The 24,648-nt window shown below is 45.1% G+C and overlaps 1 protein-coding gene across 1 annotated transcript in view; it reads left to right on the top strand.

Annotated features, from left to right (window-relative positions):
• The window catches only part of CLSTN1 (calsyntenin 1), a 65,295-nt gene that overhangs the window by 28,540 nt on the left and 12,107 nt on the right, over window positions 1–24,648 (top strand). The window contains exons 2-9 of the mRNA XM_069479319.1: window positions 3,808–3,930; window positions 16,373–16,402; window positions 17,591–17,786; window positions 19,511–19,719; window positions 20,955–21,104; window positions 21,213–21,398; window positions 22,929–23,177; window positions 23,553–23,674. Of these exons, the coding sequence (XP_069335420.1) occupies window positions 3,808–3,930; window positions 16,373–16,402; window positions 17,591–17,786; window positions 19,511–19,719; window positions 20,955–21,104; window positions 21,213–21,398; window positions 22,929–23,177; window positions 23,553–23,674 (1,265 nt within the window). The remainder of the gene's footprint in view (window positions 1–3,807; window positions 3,931–16,372; window positions 16,403–17,590; window positions 17,787–19,510; window positions 19,720–20,954; window positions 21,105–21,212; window positions 21,399–22,928; window positions 23,178–23,552; window positions 23,675–24,648) is intronic.

Raw genomic sequence — 24,648 nt, 5'->3', positions numbered from 1 at the left:
TTTCAGAGTCCTTTCTTTAAAGTGGCCTGTGACCTGTCTCACCTCTGTAACAACAGGCTGTTTTCCAGCCTAGGTCGTAGCGTGGTTGGTTAAAAAAGATACCTGGAGAGGATGCTGAGTTCCAGCCGTTAGGTAACATGTGCAACCTCAGTGCAAAGTGGAGTTGTCCTCTGTGTGCCGCGGGGCCCTCCCAGACCGAACGCACGGCCTGCTGGGGAGGCCCGGGTGGACCGGACGCCCTGCCATCAATTTGCACTGGCCTGGGGAGTGGCCTGGGGACGAGGAGGGCGCAGTGCCACCGCCTCTCAGCCAGTCTCTTGTCCCAGAACCAGCCTGGAGGAGGGGCAGGCGGGTTTCAAAGGCAATTTGGATTTTTGGTCTTTACGATCTGGGTTTGATTTCACATTCGGTCCCTCTGTTCCCTCCACAGCCTAACCATGGCTTAACCGCTTCCAGACTGGCCGCTTTGGACCTCTTGGATTCACGCTCCGCCTCTGGGTTTTCTAGCTTCCTTGCTCAGAACGTCCACCTGCCAGAATGAGACAAAAGCAGAAGACACCTTCCCAGAGTCTAAAACCCCAGATCATAACCTGTTTTTCAATTCCCCATTCCAAAGCTATCATCTTTCTGAGAGAATTTACAAACCAGGGCAACTGATGTTTATTAATATTTGTACCATATGAATTTACTTATGTATTTATTTATTTACCAGTTACTGAGTGATTATGTTTTAATCATAGTTCCAGGTATTGGGGATTAGCAGAGAACAAAAAGGCCACATCCTCACGGAGTCTGCACCTGTATGAGTGTGTATGTGTGTGTTTGTCTCCGGGAAGAGAAATAACACCACCACCTTTTGACATTTGCTGAGTGTTGGTCACTGTTCTGGACATTTTTCATGGAGTGACGTGATTATATGTTTAATCACACAACAGCCTATGAAATGGGGACATCATTGTCCTTGTCTTACAGGTGGGGAGGCTAAGGCCCCAAGGTCGCAGGCCAGTCAGCAGCCAGGCAGGGCTGTCCAGTTAATGGGCCTAGAGTCCAGCGCCTCCCCTGCTGTCCCCTCCCTGTGTGCTGGAAGGGACGGGCCTGAGGGAAGGCAAGGCAGCAAGAGCAGCTCCAGGAGGGACCCTGGAACGGAGCCTCTGTGAACTAATGAGTCCCTGAGAACCTGGTGAGACTCAGGGGGCAGAACTGTTTTAATAACGTTGATGTTATTTGCCTTTTCCGTCCTCTCACCCATGTGCAGTGGAGTTTTCTGGGGGGTGCGTGGTGGGTAGCAGGAAACATGCTGACTGCGGGGGGAAGGGACAGAACCTGGCTGTCTTCCGTGAAGCCAGACAGCCAAAAGGTTTACAGACATGTAAACTGGTGCCACTCCTCTTAGTAAACTTTGTTTTCAAAAAATATAGTTATTTTCATAAACTATTATTTATGTGAACAGGTAATGGGTTTGGTTTTGATTTCCAGTACGGTAAGTACTGGCAGGTAGACAGACAGACAGACGGACTCACATAAAACAGCTGCTGAGGGCCCAGGAAGTGTGGGAATGGGAAGAGGGGGGCAGGTTGCTCAGCTTCTGTGAGAGCCAGGTGAGCCGTAGGGAGGATAGGAAACGGCTGCATCTGGGTTTTTTGTGGCATTTCCCACCTTGCCGTTTTCGAGCACACAGTTCCGAAGCAGTAAGTGCGTTCACAGCTTGTGTGGCCAGTCTCCAGAAGTCGCCCCATCGCGCAAAACTGAAACTCTACGTCCACGAAGCAGCAGCTCCCCGTGGGTCTGGGTTTATTGAAAGTGAAGGCGAAGGATCTGCTCTTGGTTTGGCTCCGCTGTGCGTAAATGTCTCCTAAACGTGGTGTTAATCAGAGAAGGTAGCTTTGTACTGGTCTTTTTTCCCTTCCAAATGTAGGCCTTCACATGCCTACTCGGTCTGAATTTTACACGTATGTGCCACCCCGAGATCGTCACGCTCTCCTGTCACCTGTGAAAGTCACCACTTACCATGCCACGGTGATGTTGCGTGAAGGTGCTTCTGGATTGACGTCACACTTACAGAAAAGAACCTGAGTGGTTCATTCAACAAATAGGCACGGACTACTTGGAAATAAAGTCTTCCTACCGTTCCTTTTCGTCCTTTCAGATCAGCCTAATTAAGGAGTTCCCTGTTTATACATATCCCGGGTCATAATGTGAGCTGTTAATGCTCCTAAGGGGCGCGTAAAGGGAAAAGGAAGAGCTTCCAGCTGTGAGGCGGAGCCCCGTGTGCCTGCAGGGGCAGGGCTGGGAGTGGGTCCAGGGGCTGTGGCCAGAACCAGGAGAAAGTCTGGCATCGCCAACAAAACGCAGTGGAGCGAAACATTTATTTTATCAGGAGAGTGATGTAAGCAGGGGCCAGAACAGCAGTTCTTACCTTAAAAACAAGAGTCGCAGTTCTAGTGCCCAGTCAAGAAGGAAAAATACCACTTCTCCAGTCATCCATGTCACCCCCATGGGGGGCGGCGGTGTCCTGGGTTCACAACCGAGGAAGTTGAGATTAAGAGATCAATTAATGTGCTCAAGGTCACACAACTCCTGGTAGAGGGAAGCTGGAATTGGACCCCCAGCCTGACTCCAATGTGGATTATTCTTAAACAGTCTTGTTTTCAGTCAAGTTTTTTTTTTTTTTTAGAACTTTTACATTTAGTTTTATTTTAATACTTTATATTCATAATTATATAATATGTATTACAGTACATTTATAAATGTGTTTTGTGTTTTTATTTGTAATGCTGATTTAAAATAAGTAATATTGATTGTCATAAACAAAAACATCTATCTTTGTGACTTTTCTGTGATAGGCTAAAAACAGAGATAAACAGAAATCGTTTGAGTTTGTCCGTAGCTGTCAGTCCTTGTTTTCTTTCTTGATTTCTGGAGCAATTTATTTTTTAATTTTATTTTTGTTTATAGAAGACAGGGTCTTGCTGTGTTGCCCAGGCTGGAGTGCAGTGGCTGTTCACAGGCTCGGTCCCACTTCTGATCCATTCCTTACCTGGGCTGGTTTGCAACCTGGTGGTCCCCCACTCCCGGGAGGTCGCCATATTGATGCCGACCGAACTTAGTGCAGACACCTGGTCGGCATAGCGCACTGCAGCCCAGCACTCCTAGACTCAAGTGATCTCTTGTCCCAGCCTCATGAGTAGCTGGGACTACAGGTGTGCGTTACCACGCCTGGTGAGCAATTTATTTCTTACACATTGGTTCCTTCACGGACTCGGATACTTTCTATACTACTTGCTCTAGAATTTAGTATTGTATTCCATTTGGATCTTGATACCAAAGTTTGTAAGAGAAATATGAGTATTACCTTCCAGTCTAATAAGAGTTTTATTATTTTAATGGATCTATGGGCTGGGGACAGTGACTCATGCCTGTAACCCCAGCACTTTGGGAGGTTGAGGTGAGAAGATCGCTTGAGACCAGTCTGGGCAACATAGCAAGACCCTGTCTGTACAAAAAATTTTTAAAAATAAAAATTAGCCAGCCTGGTGGTGCAAGCCTGGTGGTGCGAGCCTGTAGTCCTGGCTACTTGGGAATCTGAGGCAGGAGGATGGCGTGAGCCTAGGAGTCTGAGGCTGCAGTGAGCTATTACCACGCCCTGCACTCCAGCCTGGGTGACAGAGTGAGATCCTGTCTCCTAAATAACAACAACAACAACAACAATAATAATAATAGAAGATGAATGTCTTCAAAGCAGTGGAGTTTGAAATAATTCTAACCTCGTCCATTTTCTTTCTTCTTTTTCTTTGGTTTTAAATGTAGTTAACAAGCACAAGCCGTGGCTGGAGCCCACCTATCACGGCATAGTTACAGAGAATGACAACACCGTCCTGCTCGATCCCCCCCTGATCGCCCTGGATAAAGATGCACCTCTGCATTTTGCAGGTAGGAACGTGGTTTTTATTTACTCTTGTTAAAATCGGAGTACACGGGAAGCATTTCCCACGTCCCATTTGGATCATTCTGAGCCTTTCTGAAAAAGTCTCGATAGCAGAGGGTTGTTTGTGGCTCCTGTGCACCATGTTTTTTCCCTTTTAATTGTTGGGGTAGCTGACAAAGAAGCCTGTTCTTACAGTTGAAAAGAGTATTTAACTTAATTTCATCATTATATTCTTTATCTTGATGTAGCCAAATAACACCTAGACCAGTGCACCTCCACCTGTAGTGTGCACGTTGAGTACCTGAGGATTGTGTTAAAGTGCAGACATGGACGGTGGGTCTGGGAGGGACCTGAGAGTCTGCCTCTTTCACGGGCTCCCAGGTGCTGCCGGTCCTGCCGGTCCTTGCGTGGCCAGGATCTCCAGGATCTCAGCTCCACAGTTTCCTTGCGTTACCTAGATGGTAGCGACCTTCAAAGACTGACTTAAAAAGTTAAGCAGTCTTTATAGAGGAATACTTTGGGCATAAAGTTCACCTTTGATGAATTTTTAACTTGAGTTACGTCCTAAGATTGTAACCCATGTCTTTGTAGAAACAAATCTCTAGAATTGCTTTGGAGATTCTCGTAATGTGGTAGCCTCTGCAGGGCTGACACTTCATAGCACGTCCCAAGCCAGAGCTGCTATGGCTGCTCGCGGGTCTGAGGAATGTGCCGCTTCACCCTTCTTCGCCTCGGAGTTGGAACTGACATCGTAAAGTTAATTTTTAGAGAGTCATTTTTTTGCATGATGTTTTTCCAGATCAAAACTTTGCATATTAAAGAGTGTTCTGTTTGCCTAGGGATAAGTGAGAGAAATTGGATGAACTTGGATTAAACATATCGCACATTAATTTCACTGTAGTAAATTGAGGGAAATGAATGTGAGTTTGTTTCTGAAGGGCTGGTTAAAAAATAAATTTGTACTTCATTCTGTTCCAGCGCCACACCCCATTTTCAGAAAAGCAACCCGAGAAGCAGCGTATGCTATGTGAGTGCTCGTGTCGTGGAGACTGAGCCTCCCGATCGGTTTTACATGTCTATTGATTTTTAGGGAGACATCTGATGAGGCAGACGGCAGAGGAAGCACACTGTGCCATGAACACGCACACAGTGTTTGTCTAGTAGCTGAGGTGATTTTTTTTTGTCCCCCCTCCCCCCCCGATTTGAAATCGTTTTTAGCATTGCACATTGATCTTCTCTGTAACTAACTAGATTTTTGAGTGTTTGTGCATATACATACACAGTCGTGGGTCGCTTAATGATGGCGATACCGTCTGAGAAATGCGTCGTTAGGCGATTTCGTCGTTGTGCGAACGTCACGGAGTGTACTTAAACGAGCCTAGATGGTGCAGCCTGCTGTACACCTGGGCTGCAAACCTGTGCAGCGCATTGCTGCAGTGAGTACTGCAGGCAGCTGTAACAGTGGTAAGTATGTGTGTATCTGGACGTATCTAAACAGTAAAGCAAAAAGGTACAGTACAAATATGGTGTGATAATCTCGTGGGACCACCGTGGTATATGCCGTCTGTCGTTGACTGAAACATCGTCACATGCCACGTGACTATGTACATGCACACCCCGTGCACACCATGTTTGGTATGTACAGTCCCGCATGAGTGTACATTGAGTGCCATATAGATCATTTTAATGGGATTATCTATTAATAGATTGTTTTTGAGTGGATTCATATACATTTCTGACTTTTTTTTTTTTCCTTTGGAGACAGTCTTACTCTGTTGCCCAGGCTAGAGTGCTGTGGTGTCAGCCTAGCTCACAGTAACCTCAAACTCCTGGGCTCAAGCAATCCTCCTGTCTTGGCCTCCCGAGTAGCTGGGACTACAGGCACTGCCACCATGCCTGGCTGATTTTTCTATTTTAGCAGAGATGGGATCTTGTTCTTGCTCAGGCTGGTCTCAAACTCCTGAGCTCAAGCGATCCTCCCACCTTGGCCTCCCAGAGTGCTAGGATTACTGGCATAAGCCACCGTACTTGGCCCATTTCTGACATTTCATGTATTTCAAGAAGTGATTGCAGTCAAGAATTCTGTAATTATTCCCTCAGGCCTTTCTTTGCTCCATGAGGTATCAGTTGTGTGTGGTCCCATTGTTAGTGGAGGATGATCCCACTACATTGTGATACCCCGTATGCTTACAAAGCATTTATAACAATGTTCCAGGCAGTATTCTAAGTGCTTTACAAATACAGATTTGTATTTAATCCACAACAACCGTAAGAGGTAAATGTGCTTTCTGCCATTTCCATTTTAAAGAGGAAACAAGGCACAGAGCAGTTAAATCGTTTGGTCTGGGCCACACAGCTGGTGTGTCACAGAGGCAGGCGTCCACCCCAGGCAGGATGGCTCTTTGCCACAAGGCCATAACTACATTTGTTACTGCAGGAAATTAGAGAGGGAGGAGGAAACAAAATGTGCATTGAGTGTTAACTTTGAAGGAAAAAGTCACATCCATGCAATGTCATTTATTTTTCCTTTCACACTGCATTTAATCAAACTTAATGTATTATAAATGAAATAATAACATAACATTTTATGTTTTTAGAGATTTTGGGTTTGTTTTTTTTCTGGTGTACAAAAAATTATATATTGGGATTTTTTTTTTTTTTTCTAACTATAAAAAGAAGCAATTTAGATCCAATCCATGTTGGTGACTTGATTTGCCATAGTCGACAGATGAGCCAGTGTTCTTTCTGGAGATTGTCTTGGGGGAGCACAATTACTCCTACATTCTTTTTTCTTTCTTCCTTTTTTTTTTTTGAGATATAATTCATATACCATAAAAATCACCCTAAGTGTACAGTTCACTGGTTTTTAATATATTCACAAAACTGTGTAACTGTCAACCACTGTCCAATTGCGGAACATTTGCATCGCCCCAAGAAGAAACCCTTGCACCTGTTGGCAACACTCCTCAGTTTCCTCCACCCCCAGCCCTTGGGAACCACTGTGGATTTGCCTCTTCTGGATGTTTCATATAAGTGTAACGTGGCTTTTTGTGACTGGCATCTTTCACTTATAGCATGGTGATTCCAGAGTTTACACATGTTGTAGCATCCATCAGTCCCTCATTCCTTTTTAGTGCTGGTTAATATTCCATTGTATGGGTAGAGCACATTTTGTTTATCCATCCATCCATCCATCCATCAATGGACATTTGGATTGTTTCTGCTTTGGGGCTGTTATGAATAATGCTGCCGTGAACATGCGTGTACAAGTCTTTGTGTGGACATAGGTTTCCAGTTCTCTTGGGTGTGCACCTAGGAGTGGAGTTGATACTCTTGGCTGAAGCATGGGGTCCAGGTCCCTCTGGCGCAGGAGTGAGCACTTGCATGGCAGGGAAGGGAGCACCTTCCCAGCTGCCATATCACCCCTGCCTCCCTCTTCTGTTGGCTTGGTACCATCCAGCCTAGAATATTGACCCTATGGTACCACCTGATGTGGCACACTGCCCCCCGTGGTACCATCCAGCCTAGAACACTGCCCGCATAGTACCGTTCAACCTCGAACAGTGCCCCCATGAGGCCAAGCAGTCTGACTCCTGCCTGGATTCTTAGGTTCAGTGTGTGAACACACAAGACGTGTGTGTGGGTAGCCAATGGCGTTCACTTGTCAAAGCTCTGAAATCATGAGTAACGTTGGGAGCTCAGTCACTGAAGTGCCTTGCAAGTTGTCACTAATCAGACATCCGTGTTAAACAAAAAGCCTAGCCCAGATTGTTTTCTTGGGGTGAAACTAAGGGAACAAAGTCTTGATATTTGTCAAGTATTTTAGGAAATTTAAATGACTCAATTTCTTATTCTACTTCTTTTCTTTAATCTGCTAAAAAGCCTGAGTAGACATGAGTAAGAAAACATATCTTACATTTTATGTATTTAATGAAGAGTTAAAAGCTTGAACCTGGTATGTGGGCCACATTGTTGCCGCTTTGAAAATGACACCTCTATTCTGCCTGTGTCAGAAGGCTGAGCGCTTCCCCTCCCCTCCCTGTTAAGTGTTTCCCTTTAGTAGGTGGTTCTATGCTGGCATTCTTTTTCCTGCCTTCCCAGATCCAGATTAAGTATGGATATTTTACAAGATTGGTTAAATAATAATGATATGAATAGAATCCAAAAGAAATTTCAGGCCGGGCTCATTGGCTCATGTCACATGTAATCCTAGCACTTTGGGAGGCTGAGGAGGGAAGATCAGTTGAGGCCAGGGGTTTGAGACCAGCCTGAGCTAGAGGCGAGACCACATCTCTACAAAAAGTAGAAAAATTAGCCAAGCATGGTGGCACATGCCTGGAGTCCCAGCTACTTGGGAGGCTGAGGCAAGAAGATCTCTTGAGCCCAGGAGTTGGAGGCTGCAGTGAGCTATGACGCCACTACACTCTACCAGGGCAACAGAGCAAGACTCTGTCTCAAAAAAAAAAAAAAATTTTTTTTTTTAGGGCAAAAATGGGAACTTTGTTTTCGTTGATATTCAAGTGGAACCTGCTCAGAAGATCTGTGCTACTTTTCTCCATATTCTTGGTGGTTTATGTGATTCATGTGCCTTCAGGATGGCTGATAGGGTTAACGATGGCTTCACTGCCCAATTTGCTTTTTTAGCTTATGTAGCTGAGTTTACATTGTGTTTGCCACAATGAATTGGATGTGTCAGGTTGAATTGTGTGAAATTGCCATTTTTGTATGTTGAAAATATAAAATTTGAAAAAAATTAAAATTTCACATGGTTCAACCTAATAGAAGCTAATAATGCACTGAGTAGCAGTTTTAAGTAAGTATCTGGACGTTAGAACAGACATTTCATGTTAATTCACTAGAATGAGCTCTCATTTGGGATGTGTTTGCCTTCCAGGAAAGGCTGGGGAACAGTGATGATTAAATACTAGTTAACTATGCTAGATCTTCTAGAAAATATTAAAAATGCATAAAAGTTGGTCCCTATTCTCAAAGCCACTGATGATCTAGATGGGAAGGCAAAACCAGCACTGGCAGAGTTAGCCAGGGATCCTGGGAGGCGTGTAATTCAGTGCCAAGTGGGAAGGCAAAGATGGTGTAGGTTAAGAGGCAAGGGAGTGATTTGCAAGGCAGGGCCCACGTCCCCGTGAAGGATGGGTGGGATTTGCACAGGCAGCGATGGCAGGGGAGAGGTAGGAGCAGAGGTGGGAGCTGGTAGGGCTTCCCAGGAATAGAAGGTGGGTTCACTTATGGGGCATGGAGGGGCACAGGGCTGGAAGTCAACTTGAGTCCATGTGGTTTTTGTTGCTGAGCTGAATAGATACCATCGTGCACGCAGTTTTCTAATTCTGTGTCCAGATCACCTGGAGTCTGTGTGGAATTCAGGTTCCTGTGCTCCACACTCAGTCGACTAAGTCTGTACTTCCAAGGGAGGAGCCTAAGAAATTCGTACCAGCCAGCTGGGTTTGGAAACCACTGATGGGCCAGTTTTTCTAGGTCTTCAGACTGTCTGCATTGGAGCCATCCGGCAGCGCTCATTCAGAGTACAGATCATTGGACTCTGCCCCCAGAACTGCTAAGTCAGAAATTCTGGGAATGGGGCTTGGAAAACCACATTTTTAACAAGCTTCCCAGATAATTCTTGGCACCCTAGAATTTGAGAAGCAGTGCTGTAGTTGATGAGGAACTTGTGTATAACGATTGGAGTGTGTGTGGTTATTACTGTATATTTAAGGCACCGTGAAAAGCTGTACTGATTACAGCCACATGTAAGCTTATCCCGGAAACTAGCCTGGACTAGCAAGCAAGGAAGCCAAAGTTCATAAAAAGTACAAGACAACCTGGACCCCTAGCTGCTAAGCTTGAACACCAAGGCCAAGTAGAGCAGTGAGAAGTGGGTTAGGGAAGATGGTTGGATTCGCAGTTACATGGAAGGTGCATACTTGCTGCTCCATTTTTCATTCTTAACAGCTCCCTGATCTCTTCCCCGTGGGGTACAGATGGTGGGTCCACAACCCGTTACCCCTCCTCTCCTAGCCAAGTGTGTGTACAACCCAAGCTAGGCTAAACAGATGTTCTCTCTGTCCTTGGAATTTGAATATTGAGCATAGTGACAAAGATGCCAAGAACAGTTGCCGTTCTATTCCATCTGTCCAGGTGGTTTTGCCATGGGACTGTTGTGATTCCTGTTTCCTGGTCTCTGGAACTACCTTGGTATCTGGCTGTTTCCAAATCCCTTTTTCTGCAACCAGAGAGAACTGTTGGAGCCAGCACTAGTGACTTCCATAAGGAGTGAAGGAACCGCTTGCAATTTAAGGGCAGGATGCCCTGAGAGCCGGGGAGACTTGTAGCAGAGACCACTCGGATTAGGAAGACGACTTTGAAAGAACAGCAGGGCCAGCCTGAAGCTGAGGTTTCTCAAAGGCACAGAGGAGGGAAGTGAAGAGTAAGTGCTGTCAGCTGAGAACCCTGGGGATGACTTTGGAGATCTCAAATCAAGACTTGGTTGGGTTCATCTGTTTTTAATAATGTTTTGCTTTTAAAAAATTCTTCTGTAAAGTTCCTTCTATTTTAGATGGTCTTAGGGAAAGGAAGTGGGGGAAAGACTGAGGAAGAGATTTGTCCCATTCCCAGCTAGCCTAGCTAGAGGTCTTCTGGGAAGCCTGGCAGGGCATCTTCAGCAGGTTTCAGGTGGGTTCCCCAGCAGAGCCCTGCACGGGGTCTGGATTGAGGGGGAGGGGCGGGGCAGAACGGAACCAGAACCTGAGGGGTGACTTTGAGAGGTCCTTCCTTACAGTGTGTGGGCTGTGTGAGGTTGAGGGAAGCCTGGGTTTAGGGCAGCTGAAGGGTGGGCTGTGCCTTTATTCATATGTGGTGACTCCATGCAATGCACGTAACTGCTGTGAGCTGTACACACAGTGCAGGAAGGAGAGAGGGAAGGATAAGGTAGTGACAACTTTGAAGTTTAAAAAATTAGCTCCTTGTCTTGCTAGATCTCAGAGAAAAAAATAACAAAATAAGAAAATAAAACTTAGCTCCTGGGAGAGTGGAGTGTCACTGATGGAAGTTGGTCTCTGGTTTGAGGGAGGAAGATATAAATTGAGTGTAAGGTTCAGAGGTAGCAGGATACTCACTATGAAAATATCTAAGGAATTGTTGATTTTCTTGGCCGTGATAATACTATAGTTAAACAAAAGTCAGCCCTCTGTATCTGTGGGTTCCTAATCTGTGGATTCAACCAACCTTGGATTGAAAATATTTGGAAGAAGATAAAAAGATGGGGCCGGGCACGGTAGCTCACACTTGTAATCCCAGCACGTTGGGAGCCTGAGGAGAGAGGATTGCTGGAGCCCAGGAGTTTGAGGCTGCAGTGAGCTGTGATCACACTGCCACACTCCAGCCTGGGTGACAGAGCAAGACTCTGTCTTAAAAAAAAAAAAAAAAAGATGATGTATCTGTACTGAATGTGTACAGAATTTTTGTCTCTTGTCATTCCCTAAACAATACGTACAGGTTGAGCATCACTAATCTGAAATCCAGAATGTTCCAAAATCTAAAACTTTCTGGGCACTGACATGACACCACAAGTGGAAAATTGCATACCAGACCTCAAGTGATGAGTTGCAGTCAAAATGCAGCAAAAACTTTGTTTCATGCAAAAAATTATAAGAAATAATTGTAGGCCAGGTGCAGTGGCTCATGCCTATAATCCTGGCACTCTGGGAGACCAAGGCAGGAGGATCGCTTGAGCTCAGGAGTTCAAGACCAGCCTGAGCAAGAGTGAGACCCTGTCTCTGCTAAAAATGAAAAAAAATTAGCTGGGTGTTGTGCTGCATGCCTGTGGTCCCAGCTACTTGGGAGGCTGAGGCAGGAGGATCACTTGAGCCCAGGAGTTCAAGGTTGCTGTGAGCTAGGCTGATGCCACTTGCACTCTAGCCTGGGCAACAGAGTGAGACTCTTTCTCAAAAAAGAAAATAATAATAATTATATAAAATTACCTTCAGGCCATATATATAAGGTGTATATGAAACATAAATGAATTTCATGTTTAGACTTGGGTACCCTACATAGCTCATCATGCATATGCATATGCAGATATTCCCAAACCTGAAAAAAATTCAAAATCTTGAAACACTTTGTTCCCAAGCATTTCAAATAAGGGATATTCAACCTGTACAACAACTACTTAGATAGCATTCACACTGTATTATCATCTAGAGATGATTTAAGGATGACACACAGGAGGAGGGTTATATGCAAATACACCATTTTATATCAGAGACTTGGGCATCCTCAGATTTTGGTGTCCAAGGGAGGTCCTGGAAGCAATCCCCCTGAGCATACCGAGGGACAACTGTATTTATGCATGAAACAATGTAATGTCTAGGATTTGCTTTACAATACTCCAGCAAACAAACCAGCAAGTTGCCAGGGAGAAATGAAATAGGCACCTGAGCTCGTCACTTTTCTCCCAATCATTTTTCTCTTTCTCTGTCCTTTAGTTCCAGCAATGACCCCATCAGCCAAAGACTGGGCAGTGACTCCAGACTTTCACTCTCTGTCCAGTTGGTTACAAAGTCCCTTCGGTGTTTCCTGCCAGCACTGTCCTTGTTCAGCCCTCATCCTGATGCATCTGAGGTGCTACCATAGTTGTGACTTGTTCACTGCGCCAGCCTTGCTCTGGTCGGATCTGTCTTCTGCATTAAAATCAGGGTTGCGGGTCGAATGAACAGACGGACCCATGCAGTGGGCATCCTGGCTGGTTCTGCAGGCGGCTCGGGGCCTGGGTCTGCCTGAGTGCAGAGCCCCTGCCACATCAGCCCACCTCCCCCTGGTGAGACAGTTTTTAAGTCATCATAGTTAAGAACGCAGTCTGACTAGTGGTTTAGTAAGTACCAGTGGGTTTGAGGCACCAGGTCCTGTTGGTGGAACCCGTTAAAGTAGCCAACTTAAGTTCTCAAAACAGGTGAGGCTGTGTGAAAAAGATATAGTTTCACGTTTTTGCTGTTCTCCTTATAGATGGATCGGATCTAGTCTTTTGGAGAATAGCCAGGAAATACACAATGAATTTTTTTTTCTTTTTTTCCCACAATGAATTTTTAAATGTATATTCTTATATTTGATAATGATACCTTTGAGACACTATTCCAAGGTAGTAGAATATATATTCCGCCTGCCAAACTGTAATACCGACGCATGTTCACAGCTGGTGTGCGAATTCCCAGTCCTCCCCCAGACCTTCCCTCCGGAGTCTTTCCCGTGTCCGTACAAAGCAGCTTCATCGCAGTTTCTCACAACCTGACAGCGCTGCCCTTGCTTTCAGAGTGCGGCTGAACCTGACCGCTTCTCACCTTCCCGGTTCTGGCCCTCACCATCTCTTGTCAGGATTATTCAGATAACTGTCTTCGTCCTCCGATAGACTTATTTCAGCACACCAGCCAGAGGGGTCCTTTCAGAACATAAGACATGCTCCGAACCCTCTGATCACCTCCTCCTTACTCAGAGGAAAAGCTGCAGCATAGCCAACCTCATCTGCTGTTCTCCCCTTTGTTCAGCCACCCCCGCCACACAGACATCCTGGTTTATGCCTCAGGGCCTTTGCACTTGCTGTTCCTCTGTTTGAAATTCCTCCTCAGTGGCTGGGCTCCGTGGCTCACGCCTGTAATCCTGTCACTCTGGGAGGCCGAGGTGGGAAGATAGCTTGAAGTCAGAAGTTCGAGACCAGCCTGAGCAAGAGCAAGATCCCGTCTCTACTAAAAACAGAAAGAAATTAGCTGGCCAACTGAAAATATATAGAAAAAATTAGCCGGGCATGGTGGCACATGCCTGTAGTCCCAGCTACTCGGGAGGCTGAGGCAGAAGGATCGCTTAAGCCCAGGAGTTTGAGGTTGCTGTGAGCTAGGCTGACGCCATGGCACTCTAGCCTGGGCAACAGAGTGAGACTCTGTCTCCAAAAAGAAAAAGAAAAAAAGAAATTCCTCTTCAGATACCACACGGCCTGCTCCCTTAGTTCCTCTAGTCTCCACTCAGACCTTGTCTTATCAGTGAAGCCTTCCCTGAACACCTGAAATCTAAAATTGAACACCCAGGCTGGTCTGAAGGTAGTCAGTGATCTCAACTGACGGTGCAGTTACAGATCGAACTCCTTGTTCTGTTCTTTCCCCTGTCTCACTACTGCATTTGACTAGTTTAAAACAAAAAACCTGAGACACTCTGGTGCCCTCCTGCACTGCATATTCTGCCTCCCCTCGTCACAGTCTGGTATCTCCGAGAGAGATACAGCGAGTTTACGACTATTGGCAAACAGTTCCACTCCTGATAATCTCATGGTCAGAAACGATCTCAAAGGCATTGCTTGAATGTGTCTAGCTCCTTACTTAGCAGCGCACTGCCTTGGCAGCATTCCTCAGGCCACGGACCTCATCCTAGGGGACTTACGTCTGCACTCACCTACGTGGTGGCCTTTGTTAGGAAGGCACGCTGCAGTCACTGTCAACTCAGATGCTCTGGAACTCACCATTTCGCTTTAGAGCAGTAAACTCCAAGTTGAAAACTGAGATGTTTTCTGTGAATTAAAGCTGGGCAACCTGAATTATTTTTAAATGTGTTATGCACTATTAATATACATCCAGAAAGTATAATCATAATATAGTGAATTAGCACATCCTGGATAAGCGATTTGACATAGCTGGTACCCTGCAGTTCTACTCATAGGTATAGCTCTAGAGCAGAGATCAGCAAACTTTTGCAGTAAAGGACCAGAAAGTGACTACTTTAGGCTTTGCATCCCATAGGGTCTCTCTTGCAATGACGTAACTCTGCAGTAAACCCTGCCATTGCAGCGTGAAAGCAGCCAGAGGTCATACATTAAACTAATGAGCGTGTCTGTGTTCCAATAAATCATTATTTAGGGACACTGATGTTCGAATTCAATTTTCTCATGTTGTGAAATACTATTTTAAAAGGTTAAAACCATTCTTTGCAAGTGGCTGTTCCAGAACGGGCAGGTTGGATGTGGCCCGGAAACCATGGTGGGCAGACCGTGGCTCTAGAACAGCGCTGTCCAGTAGAGCTTGCTGCGATGACGGGAGGGCTCTGTGTCCACGTTCTCCTTAAAGCAGTCACCAGCCACGTGTGGCTACTGAGCACTTGAAATGTGCCCAGTGTGACTGAGGAACTGGATTTTTAATACCGGTTCATGTTAACATGAAGTTTAGCTTACATTTGAATAGCCCCACGTGGCCAGCGGCTACCGTGTGGGCAGCGCGGCTCCACAGAGGCTCTTGTGCAGCAGGAAGCACGGGCAGAAGTATTTGTTGCAGCATCGTTTGTAAACAAAGCGAGGGAATTATGGCATTCTCACATAAGGGAAGATGGTTGATTGATAGCATACATTTGCTGGGTGCTCTCTTTATCCAGGCAACGTCTTGAGCCCTTTACATGTTTTAACTCATTGGATTCTCACTATTAGGTAGTAGTGGAAAGTGGATAAACTTCAGCAACGAACGTCAGCAAGGATGATTGAATCTTAGATACACAAGGTTGCAGGGGAAAGCAAGTCACAAAAACCGCATACCATATGATACCATTTTTAAAATCTTAAAAACAAGCAAAATGAAGCAACACTGTTCAGGGGAAATATACAAACCGTTATTTTTAAAAGCAAGGGAGTCCAGGCTGTGTCACCTTTGCGGGAGAGACGCTGCCAGTGGGGAGCGTGTGCTGTGTGTGTTGGGGGCATCGGGACTGACCTGTTCAGATTTTACTCTGTGATAGAGGGTGTGGCGGGCAGGACGTGTGTTGACGGGTTTAACAGCGCAGAGCATCGTTTTCACGTGACGAAGACAGTGGCCGTGGGGACACCGCTGCAGTGTTTAAATGTGGTTTCTGTTCACATGTAAACAGGTGCTCTGTTAGCAGAGGGGTTTATATTTGCTGCCTTGGTTGGGTACTTTAGGTTAGAAAAACATTGTTATTTATTCAGTTCAAAAGGTTAAAACCTTTTGCCCCAAATTTTTGTTTCATTAAATCTAATGATGAGTTGAACGTTACCAGAACCTAGCTGAGAGAAGTTATTAGTAGCTTGAAAATGAAAATCTGAAAACTGTAAAGTAACAAATAGGTTTACTTATTAATTGTTGTCATCAAAGTGTTCATTAAATGAAAAATGATACTTGAAGGTGTAAGGAAACTTCGCAGCAGTGTTTTGTCCTTCAGTTAGTGTAGCCGCAGAATGACGCAGTGGTTCATGGTAAGTTGGATTCAAAGCGACGTTTTGTTACTGAGGATCCGGTTTCACTGTAGCGGTCCTAGTAGCTGGCTACTGAGCTCATTATTAAATTATATGTCAAGCTTTTCTGTGTAATATGTGCATCTTTGACTTTTTTCCTTATTATTCCGTCTTCGTTCTTTCCTGTGTTACTGACATGGGTTTATCTTTTCTCCCTTTAGAGAGTTTTGAGGTGACAGTCACCAAAGAAGGTGATAAAGGGTTCTTTCTATCCCCCTTATGAGTATTAACCCACTAACTTTGTTTATAAAATTGGGAATCAGCCCTTAAACAGAAGAAACTGTCATGCTCTTTTACCCTATTTATTCTCCTACTTTGTTCCTATTTTAAAATATATTGACAGAAATTATATGTAACCAGACCCTTGGTTAGAAATATCTGGAAATCAGACATCCATTTGAACTGTGTAGATCATACTCCACATTTTTGTGTCATGGAACTTGAGAGACTTAAGCAATTTGCTTCATAATAATTTGCTATTTGGAATTGTGGAAGAGTTCAGTCTCATTTTTATGTGAAGAACATTCTGCACAGTTTTTTACCTAAACCTCAAAACATTTATAATTGTTCTCCCATGGGCAAGAATGGAAACATAGATTTTTAACTCCTAATTAAGCTTGTGAGCCAATTCAGCTGTAGTTAAATTCCCAGGCTGGTGTCTTTTTCAGGTTTGGTAGGATAAAGTCCGAAACAAAGGAAAGTCTAGCAAATCCCTCCCCATGATAGAACCCTACGTCTGAATCGTGGATGATAGCTGTTGAAATGGATGCCTGAAAAGTTGGTATTTCTACCTGTCTCATTTAGTAGTTTGTTTTGATTCCCTAATTTTAGCCAGGCTCATTGCACAGGAAGACTTGTTTCTTTTGATTTTTTTACTTTTTTTTTTTTTTTTTTGGACAGAATTTCTGTAATTACGGTGCTGATCCTATATCTCACGCTTCTTCCTCTCTCAACACTTAACTGCATTTTAGCTTCTCTCTGGTCCAAATCAAAGTCGCCGCTGGCCCTCCTGGTGGCTGGGGCAGCACTGGCGTTCTCAGGCCTTGGCTGTTTGCTAGTGACACTCCGTTTACCCTCGAGCTGTCTTAAGTGCTCCTGTGGAATGCCTGTCTATATTTTCTCTTTCTCTCTTTTGTATTCCTGCATGAATGGATGCAAAGTAAACAAGTTGCTTGGAAAGCCAGAAAACGCTTCTTTTTACTAGAGCCCCAGAACTCCCCCATGTTAAAGCACCGCGCCCCTGCTTTCCACAGACCCTCCAAACCCCTGGCTGCCGAATTGTCATTTATTTTCTTTCGGGGTGGAGAGATGGGGAGGAGGGCAAGGTGCAGAAGGTCTGTGTGGCAGAAGTTCTAACCTGTTCTGCTTTGACTCCCCAGGTGAGATTTGTGGATTTAAAATTCACGGGCAGAGTGTCCCCTTTGATGCAGTGGTAGTGGATAAGTCCACCGGTGAGGGCGTGATTCGCTCAAAAGAGAAACTGGACTGTGAGCTGCAGAAAGACTACTCGTTCACCATCCAGGCCTATGACTGTGGGAAGGGACCCGACGGCACCAACGTGAAAAAGTCTCATAAGTAAGCAGGCTGGGTGAAGAGTGGAGATGACCAAGTAAACGTGTGCGCGTGCAAAGAAGACAATGGCGACTGTCGCCTTGTCCCGGGACGTTCTGTGTTTTTGAGATAGAAGGCAGACGTGGCCGGGCGCGGTGGCTCACGCCTGTAATCCTAGCACTCTGGGAGGCCGAGGTGGGCGGATCGTTTGAGCTCAGGAGTTCGAGACCAGCCTGAGCAAGAGCGAGACCCCGTCTCTACTAAAAATAGAAAGAAATTATATGGACAGCTAAAAATATATAGAAAAAATTAGCCGGGCATGGTGGTGCATGCCTGTAGTCCCAGCTACTCGGGAGGCTGAGACAGGAGGATCCCTTGAGTTCAGGAGATTGAGGTTGCTGTGAGCTAGGCTGACGCCACGGCACTCACTCTAGCCTGGGCAACAGAGCGAGACTCTGTCTCAAAAAAAAAAAAAAAAAAAAAAAAGAAGGCAGACGTTAGTTCTCGAGGGTCCCCAATTAGATTGTAGGCTCTTCGAGGGCAGAGTCATGTCTGTCTGTCTGTCCTTGTGCACGGCTCCTAGCAAGAGCCTGGCACATATTAGGTTTTGAATAAATAAATGAGTGAGTAAATTCTTCTCACCAAATACGCCATTAAAGAAACTAAGGTCCTACATTAAAAATTCAGAAAGCCCACGTTTTCCTGAGGAAGATTATTTTGTTATATTTATCTTTCACCATAAATCCTAAAATTCATCACTGCTGGCAGGGGTGAGCTGCTGCCTGCCGCTTGGGAACTCCTGGCGTAAGGAGAGGACTTCGGACGAGACGTAGACTTGGAGTTCTGGTCTTTTCTGCACCACTTGCTAGCCCTCTGACGCTGGGCAAATTTGATTGTTTGGGGGCTCAGTTACTTAGTACATCTCCTAAGGGAAGGGGCACGTGGGCCAGACGGTGTCACACGACCCACTGTGAGGGTCAGAGTGCGGTCCTGGGATGAGGAAGCTCTTGGTGAACAGCGCGGTGCCGAGTGCCAGGGAATCACTCATCTTACGCGGTGTGATGATACCGTTTCCCTTGAAAAAGGTCGTATTTTGACCAAAGACCTTATCTGATTCCAAAACGTGCCCCCATCAGCAGCCCTTGAAACCCACAGTTTTCTCTGTTTGTAGCCTGGTCTGAGGACACCTTAATTCTCTTGATGACCGAGCTGGGGTCATGGGAAGTGGCGGCGAGGGGTTGCCCTTTCTGAGCTCCTTCGGGTATTGAATCAATACTGGGCGATGCCATGTCATTGTCCTGTTCCTTACAAGTAGGACAGAATTCGTTTTTAACTCTCACAATCAGACCTTCCCAAGCTGTCTCTGTTTCTTCGTTAGCTCTAAGGATTTTGCAACAAAATATACTTAATAATAGAGGGCAAACAGGCGTCTAGTATAGTTTATCTCCCTTCTGCATGTCCTATTCCATATTGTCGAAGAAAATCCTAAGCCTTTTGTAATTTATATTATTGCTTTTCTGCCTTATTCTTAGGACACGGAAGCATCAACCCAAATCCCTATTTTAACTTTCTGTTGTCTCCATGCTGAATTAAAAACAATGGCTAGTTTGGTTTAATTTTTGTCTTCATCATATGACATTTATCAAACAAGGTATCAGAAAAAGGAAATTTTAAGAGTGGGGTGGAATTGGTATCCTTCAGGTAAACAAAACACAACAAAGACAAATCTCTTTTTCGCCTTCGTCCAGAGCAACTGTTCACATCCAGGTGAACGACGTGAACGAGTTCGCGCCCGTGTTCAAGGAGAAGTCCTACAAGGCGACGGTCGCCGAGGGGAAGCAGTACGACAGCATCCTGAGAGTGGAGGCCGTGGACGCAGACTGCTCCCCGCAGTTCAGCCAGATCTGCAGCTATGAGATCGTCACTCCAGACGTGCCGTTCGCTGTTGACAAAGACGGTAAGAGCAGGCGGGCAGGTTTCCCTTGGCCAGATGCGCGGTCTCTGGGCGGACCATCCCTCCTCACCCCACTGGCTTTAAACCCAAGTTTAGGTGCTTCCTTAGAACTTTGTGCAGTTGAAGTGCGTTTGCTTCGAGTTAGTTTTCACTTGGTCCCCCGACAGCTGCTTCTCTGGAGCCTGAAAGTCTGTGTTCTCTTGTGGGCCTCTCTCCTTTTTTCCTTTCCCACCAAAATCAAATAAAAATTTATTTGAATTTATTTAAAAAAACACTTAGCATGTTTTTACTTTTTTATCTTCTCACCTTTCAATCCACATGCATCTGAATGATACTAACCTTTAGTTAGTCTGTTTTCTGTTCTCCATTAAATTTGAATCTTCTGCCTCCTCTTGAAGATGAGGGTTTATACCTTATCACCACGGCCAGGCCCCTCCGTCCTGAGTGATTGAACAGAGGTGATTCACTCTAGCCTTCAGCTTCTTTGTAAGCTTATAGCTTCTTAGTAAGGCGGTGTCTCCATCGTTAATTAATGCACAGTCCAGAATCTTTGGTGGGATTAGGGGCATTGCAAACACTTGCAGACATTCTGCACTCATATTCAAAAAGCAGCCTTCTGTGGGTGGGTTAGGAAATCTCTCTCTTTTTTCCTCTTTCTCTTTCTAACAAAGTAGATCTTTTAGGAAGAAGTCTTTAATGCAGCTTGATCTCATATTTAATATTTGAAGTACTTGAATTATTTTGTCTTTTTGATCTCATATATATGTATGTAAACTTTTAAATCTTAATGTAAAACCACATGTCTAACTGTTAGAGTAATTGGAGGTCAGATTATGTAGACTCATCCATTCTGTTTAAACACTTCAATGTGGATTTAGTGGGTGCTCAGGCTCAGGTAAGACAGGTCACGTGTTAGACATCTCAAGTGTAGATTTATTTCTAGATCAGTATTTACAGGCTTGAAGCACATGCATTCTGTGTTTCAGCATAGGACAGTAAAAGTAAAAAGAGCATGGGTTGGCCGGGCGCGGTGGCTCACGCCTGTAATCCTAGCACTCTGGGAGGCTGAGGCGGGAGGATCCCTCAAGCTCAGGAGTTTGAGACCAGCCTGAGCAAAAGCGAGACCCCATCTTTTTTTTTTTTTTTTTTTTTTTTTTTTAATGAAATGAAATTAAAAAACAACAAAACAAAAAACAACGTGGGTTTTGGCCCTCACTGTTGTTGTTTTCCTCTGTAAGGTTACATAAAAAACACAGAGAAGTTAAACTATGGGAAAGAACATCAGTATAAGCTGACCGTCACTGCCTATGATTGCGGGAAGAAAAGAGCCACGGAGGATGTTTTGGTGAAGATCAGCGTTAAGCCCACCTGCACCCCCGGCTGGCAAGGTGAGCTTCATTCTCTCTTCTGCACTCACATCTGTAACGGATACACCACAGAAACCTAACGTGTGAGTTTTCCTCCCTTCCTCCGTGCCGAATGGGGCACCAACGCAGGATGGAACGATAGGATCGAGTATGAGCCTGGCACGGGCGCCCTGGCTGTCTTCCCAAACATCCACCTGGAGACGTGCGACGAGCCGGTGGCCTCTGTGCAGACCACGGTGGAGCTGGAGACCAGCCACATAGGCAAAGGCTGTGACCGGGACACCTACTCTGAGAAGTCCCTTCACCGACTCTGTGGTAAGCAGACCTGGCATTCCTGAGTCCAGCCGTTTTCCGTGAAGGCGAGAGAGTCCCTCACAACTAGAAATGTGTGTGTGTTGTGTTTGTAATTACAAACCGTAACAGAGACTCTGCGTTTCCTAGGTGGCTTGTTGCCCTACTGGGCAATTTCACACCGGTTGCGCTTTGAGGGGTACATAAGCCCCTAAAAGTCTATTCAAAGTATTACATGTGTGTGCATTTGAAAGACACTTCATAATCAGAAGTGTCTTTTGTGCTTCGAGAGCTACTTGGAAACAACTTTGCAGGGAGCATTTTCATAAACTGATCTATCTTCTCACTGGCTTGATAACAACTGCAAGATTTGGGCAACTAGTTTTTCTTTTATAATTGAAAATTGTCATACGGTAAATAAGCAAAAGGAGAAAAGTGCAAACTATGCTAGCGCATCCTGATGGTGAACACCGGATGTTTTGTGACTTGCGTCCAGTTGTTCATAGCTGTGTACCCAAATATGCATAAGTTCTGAGGTCGGAACATTTTCTATTTGAACCTATGCACATAGGTATAATGTAGAAAACTTATTTTCTCTCTCATACTGCCACTGTTTTTTATGGTATGAAATGAACATTTTCTCAGCAAAATAAAGTTAGGAAGAACAGAAAGAATTTAATATTTGAGTGCATATTATATGCTAGGTACTTCTATTAGTACACGTGTTTTAACTAAATCTTCCTGACAGGCTTGCGCAGTAGGTGGCGTTGCTCTTGTGATTACAGAGGAATTAGTCGAGACTGAAGGAGGTCAACTAGCTTACCTGAGGTCGCATTTTTAGGGAGGAGCAGAGCTGAGATTTGGACCGAGGTCTGATGTTACTTGAAAGATCAGGCTGGTCCCGCCAGGTCATGCAACTGAGGGAGCTTGCAAAGCATATTTCTGTGGACAAATTTAAAGATTTTGAACTTGGCAGGCAGTATGTGACAACAGTTGTAAAAAACTCTTTTAGGTTCCTTGACTTCATAATTTTATTTCTAGGAATGTATCCTAAGGGAATAATGATGGACGCACACAGGCGCCCATCAAGGCAAGGTTTATAACAGGAAAAAATTAGGAACAGCCTCAGGCTCCACCAGGGAGATGGGCTAAGTAAATTACAATGCAACGAAATTATATCAGACATTTTAAATTATGCTGTGGAATAATATCAATAAGAATATATGTGCATTATGTATACAGCAGGACTCCATTTTTATTAAAAAATACATTATATGTGTATATATTTATAGAGAGAAGATTGGAAGTGTTTATACCCAACTGGTATGTATTTGGCTGGGATTACAAGAACTGCTTCATTCTCCCCCTCCTAAACAAAAAAAAAAAAAAAAAAAAGGGTCGTTATTATTTTGTAATAAAAACTCTTATTTTTGAGGAAAGTCAGCTGGAGCTAGCAAACTGTATCACGGTAAGGTAACGGCCTTAGCGTGGTTTGAAGCGCGTATGTGCCTTCCAAGTTCCTCACGTCACTCACGCCGGGTGTTGCGGTTCCAGGCGCTGCCTCTGGCACCGCGGAGCTGCTCCCTTCCCCGAGCAGCGCCACGAACTGGACCGTAGGGCTCCCCACTGACAACGGCCACGACAGCGACCAGGTCTTTGAATTCAACGGCACTCAAGCAGTGAGGATCCCAGACGGCATTGTCTCGGTCAACCCACAAGAGCCGTTTACGATTTCCGTGTGGATGAGACACGGGCCCTTCGGCAGGAAGAAGGAGACGATTCTTTGCAGTTCAGACAAAACAGGTGGGTTCGCTGTCGTACCCCAGTCCGGTGGGGCAGTCGCTGGAGACGGCCGCTGCCTCCTTCCCCCGAAGCCTCCCAGCAGGCCGGTTGGCCACAGACATTGTTCTGCACGTCATGCGAGGGGCACTTTGTCCTCGAGGGCCCCTTCGGCACTTGGGACCTGTTAGTTTCTACTCAGTGCATTGTCAGCAGTTGTCACGGGCCCAGCGTCTCGGCAAAACCCAAGTGTGTTTGCTTCCAAACCCTGCCGTGGCCCAGCCGGGGAGTTCGTTTGTGCAGAAAAAAATCGTGTCTTCCAAATCCATTCAAGGAATAGCCTTTACTTCTCCCGTGGGTCTTAAGCGAGCAATTTACCCGGAGAAACTGCCTTTGCAGATATGAACCGGCACCGATACTCGCTCTACGTCCACGGGTGCCGGCTTATCTTCCTGCTCCGCCAGGATCCTTCCGAGGAGAAGAAATACAAACCTGCAGAATTCCACTGGAAGCTGAATCAGGTGCGTGAGTGGCACTCTCACTAATTATGATCTTTTAAGAGAGATTAACTATGTCCTGCAACCTTGCACGTGACTGGCTGTTTATAGCCAGTTTATGTTTATGATTTTATGATTTCTGTGTCTTTGGGTAATAGAGTAACAGATTAAATTGTTTAATGCCTTTCTACTGAAAACCTAAGTTTTTTTTACATGTATTTAATACACAAAGAATTGACATTAAAAATATGTATTTTAAATTCAAAATACTGTTATAGTTAATTGAAATAAGCATCATTTGCTTAAAAATTTGGGATTGAGATCCTTGGTTTTATTTATTCATTATTTAAGGCCTTGGCTCCCAAACTATGCCAGGGAGGCCCTGGTGGCTCAGGAATTCAGGGGCATCACGGGATATTTAAAATGTTCAAGGAACCAGCAATCTTTTTTTTTTTTTTTTTTTTTTTTTTTTTGAGACAGAGTCTCACTCTGTTGCCCAGGCTAGAGTGAGTGCCGTGGCGTCAGCCTAGCTCACAGCAACCTCAAACTCCTGGGCTCAAGCGATCCTCCTGCCTCAGCCTCCCGAGTAGCTGGGACTACAGGCATGCGCCACTATGCCCGGCTAATTTTTCTATATATATTTTTAGTTGTCCATATAATTTCTTTCTATTTTTAGTAGAGACGGGGTCTCGCTCTTGCTCAGGCTGGTCTTGAACTCCTGACCTTGAGCGATCCACCCGCCTCGGCCTCCCAGAGTGCTAGGATTACAGGCGTGAGCCACCGCGCCCAGCCTAGAACCAGCAATCTTGACATCTTTCAGGTAGCGCACAAACTCCTACTGCTTGAGCTAGTTTACAGCTTTGACCTTAGATCACATTACATTCCCTTCGATGATGTCATGTCCTTGCAAAGCTAATTTTCCAGCAGTTGCTGTGATAAAAAGCAATTATCACGTGAAAAAACCCATGTGTTACAGGAAATGAGGGGGTGCTGTAACC

The sequence above is a fragment of the Eulemur rufifrons genome, chromosome 8 (genome assembly GCF_041146395.1).
Source record: "Eulemur rufifrons isolate Redbay chromosome 8, OSU_ERuf_1, whole genome shotgun sequence".
Lineage (NCBI taxonomy): Eukaryota > Metazoa > Chordata > Mammalia > Primates > Lemuridae > Eulemur > Eulemur rufifrons.
The sequence above is the reverse complement of the archived record's forward strand: the minus strand, read 5'-3'. Positions and strand labels throughout refer to the sequence as shown.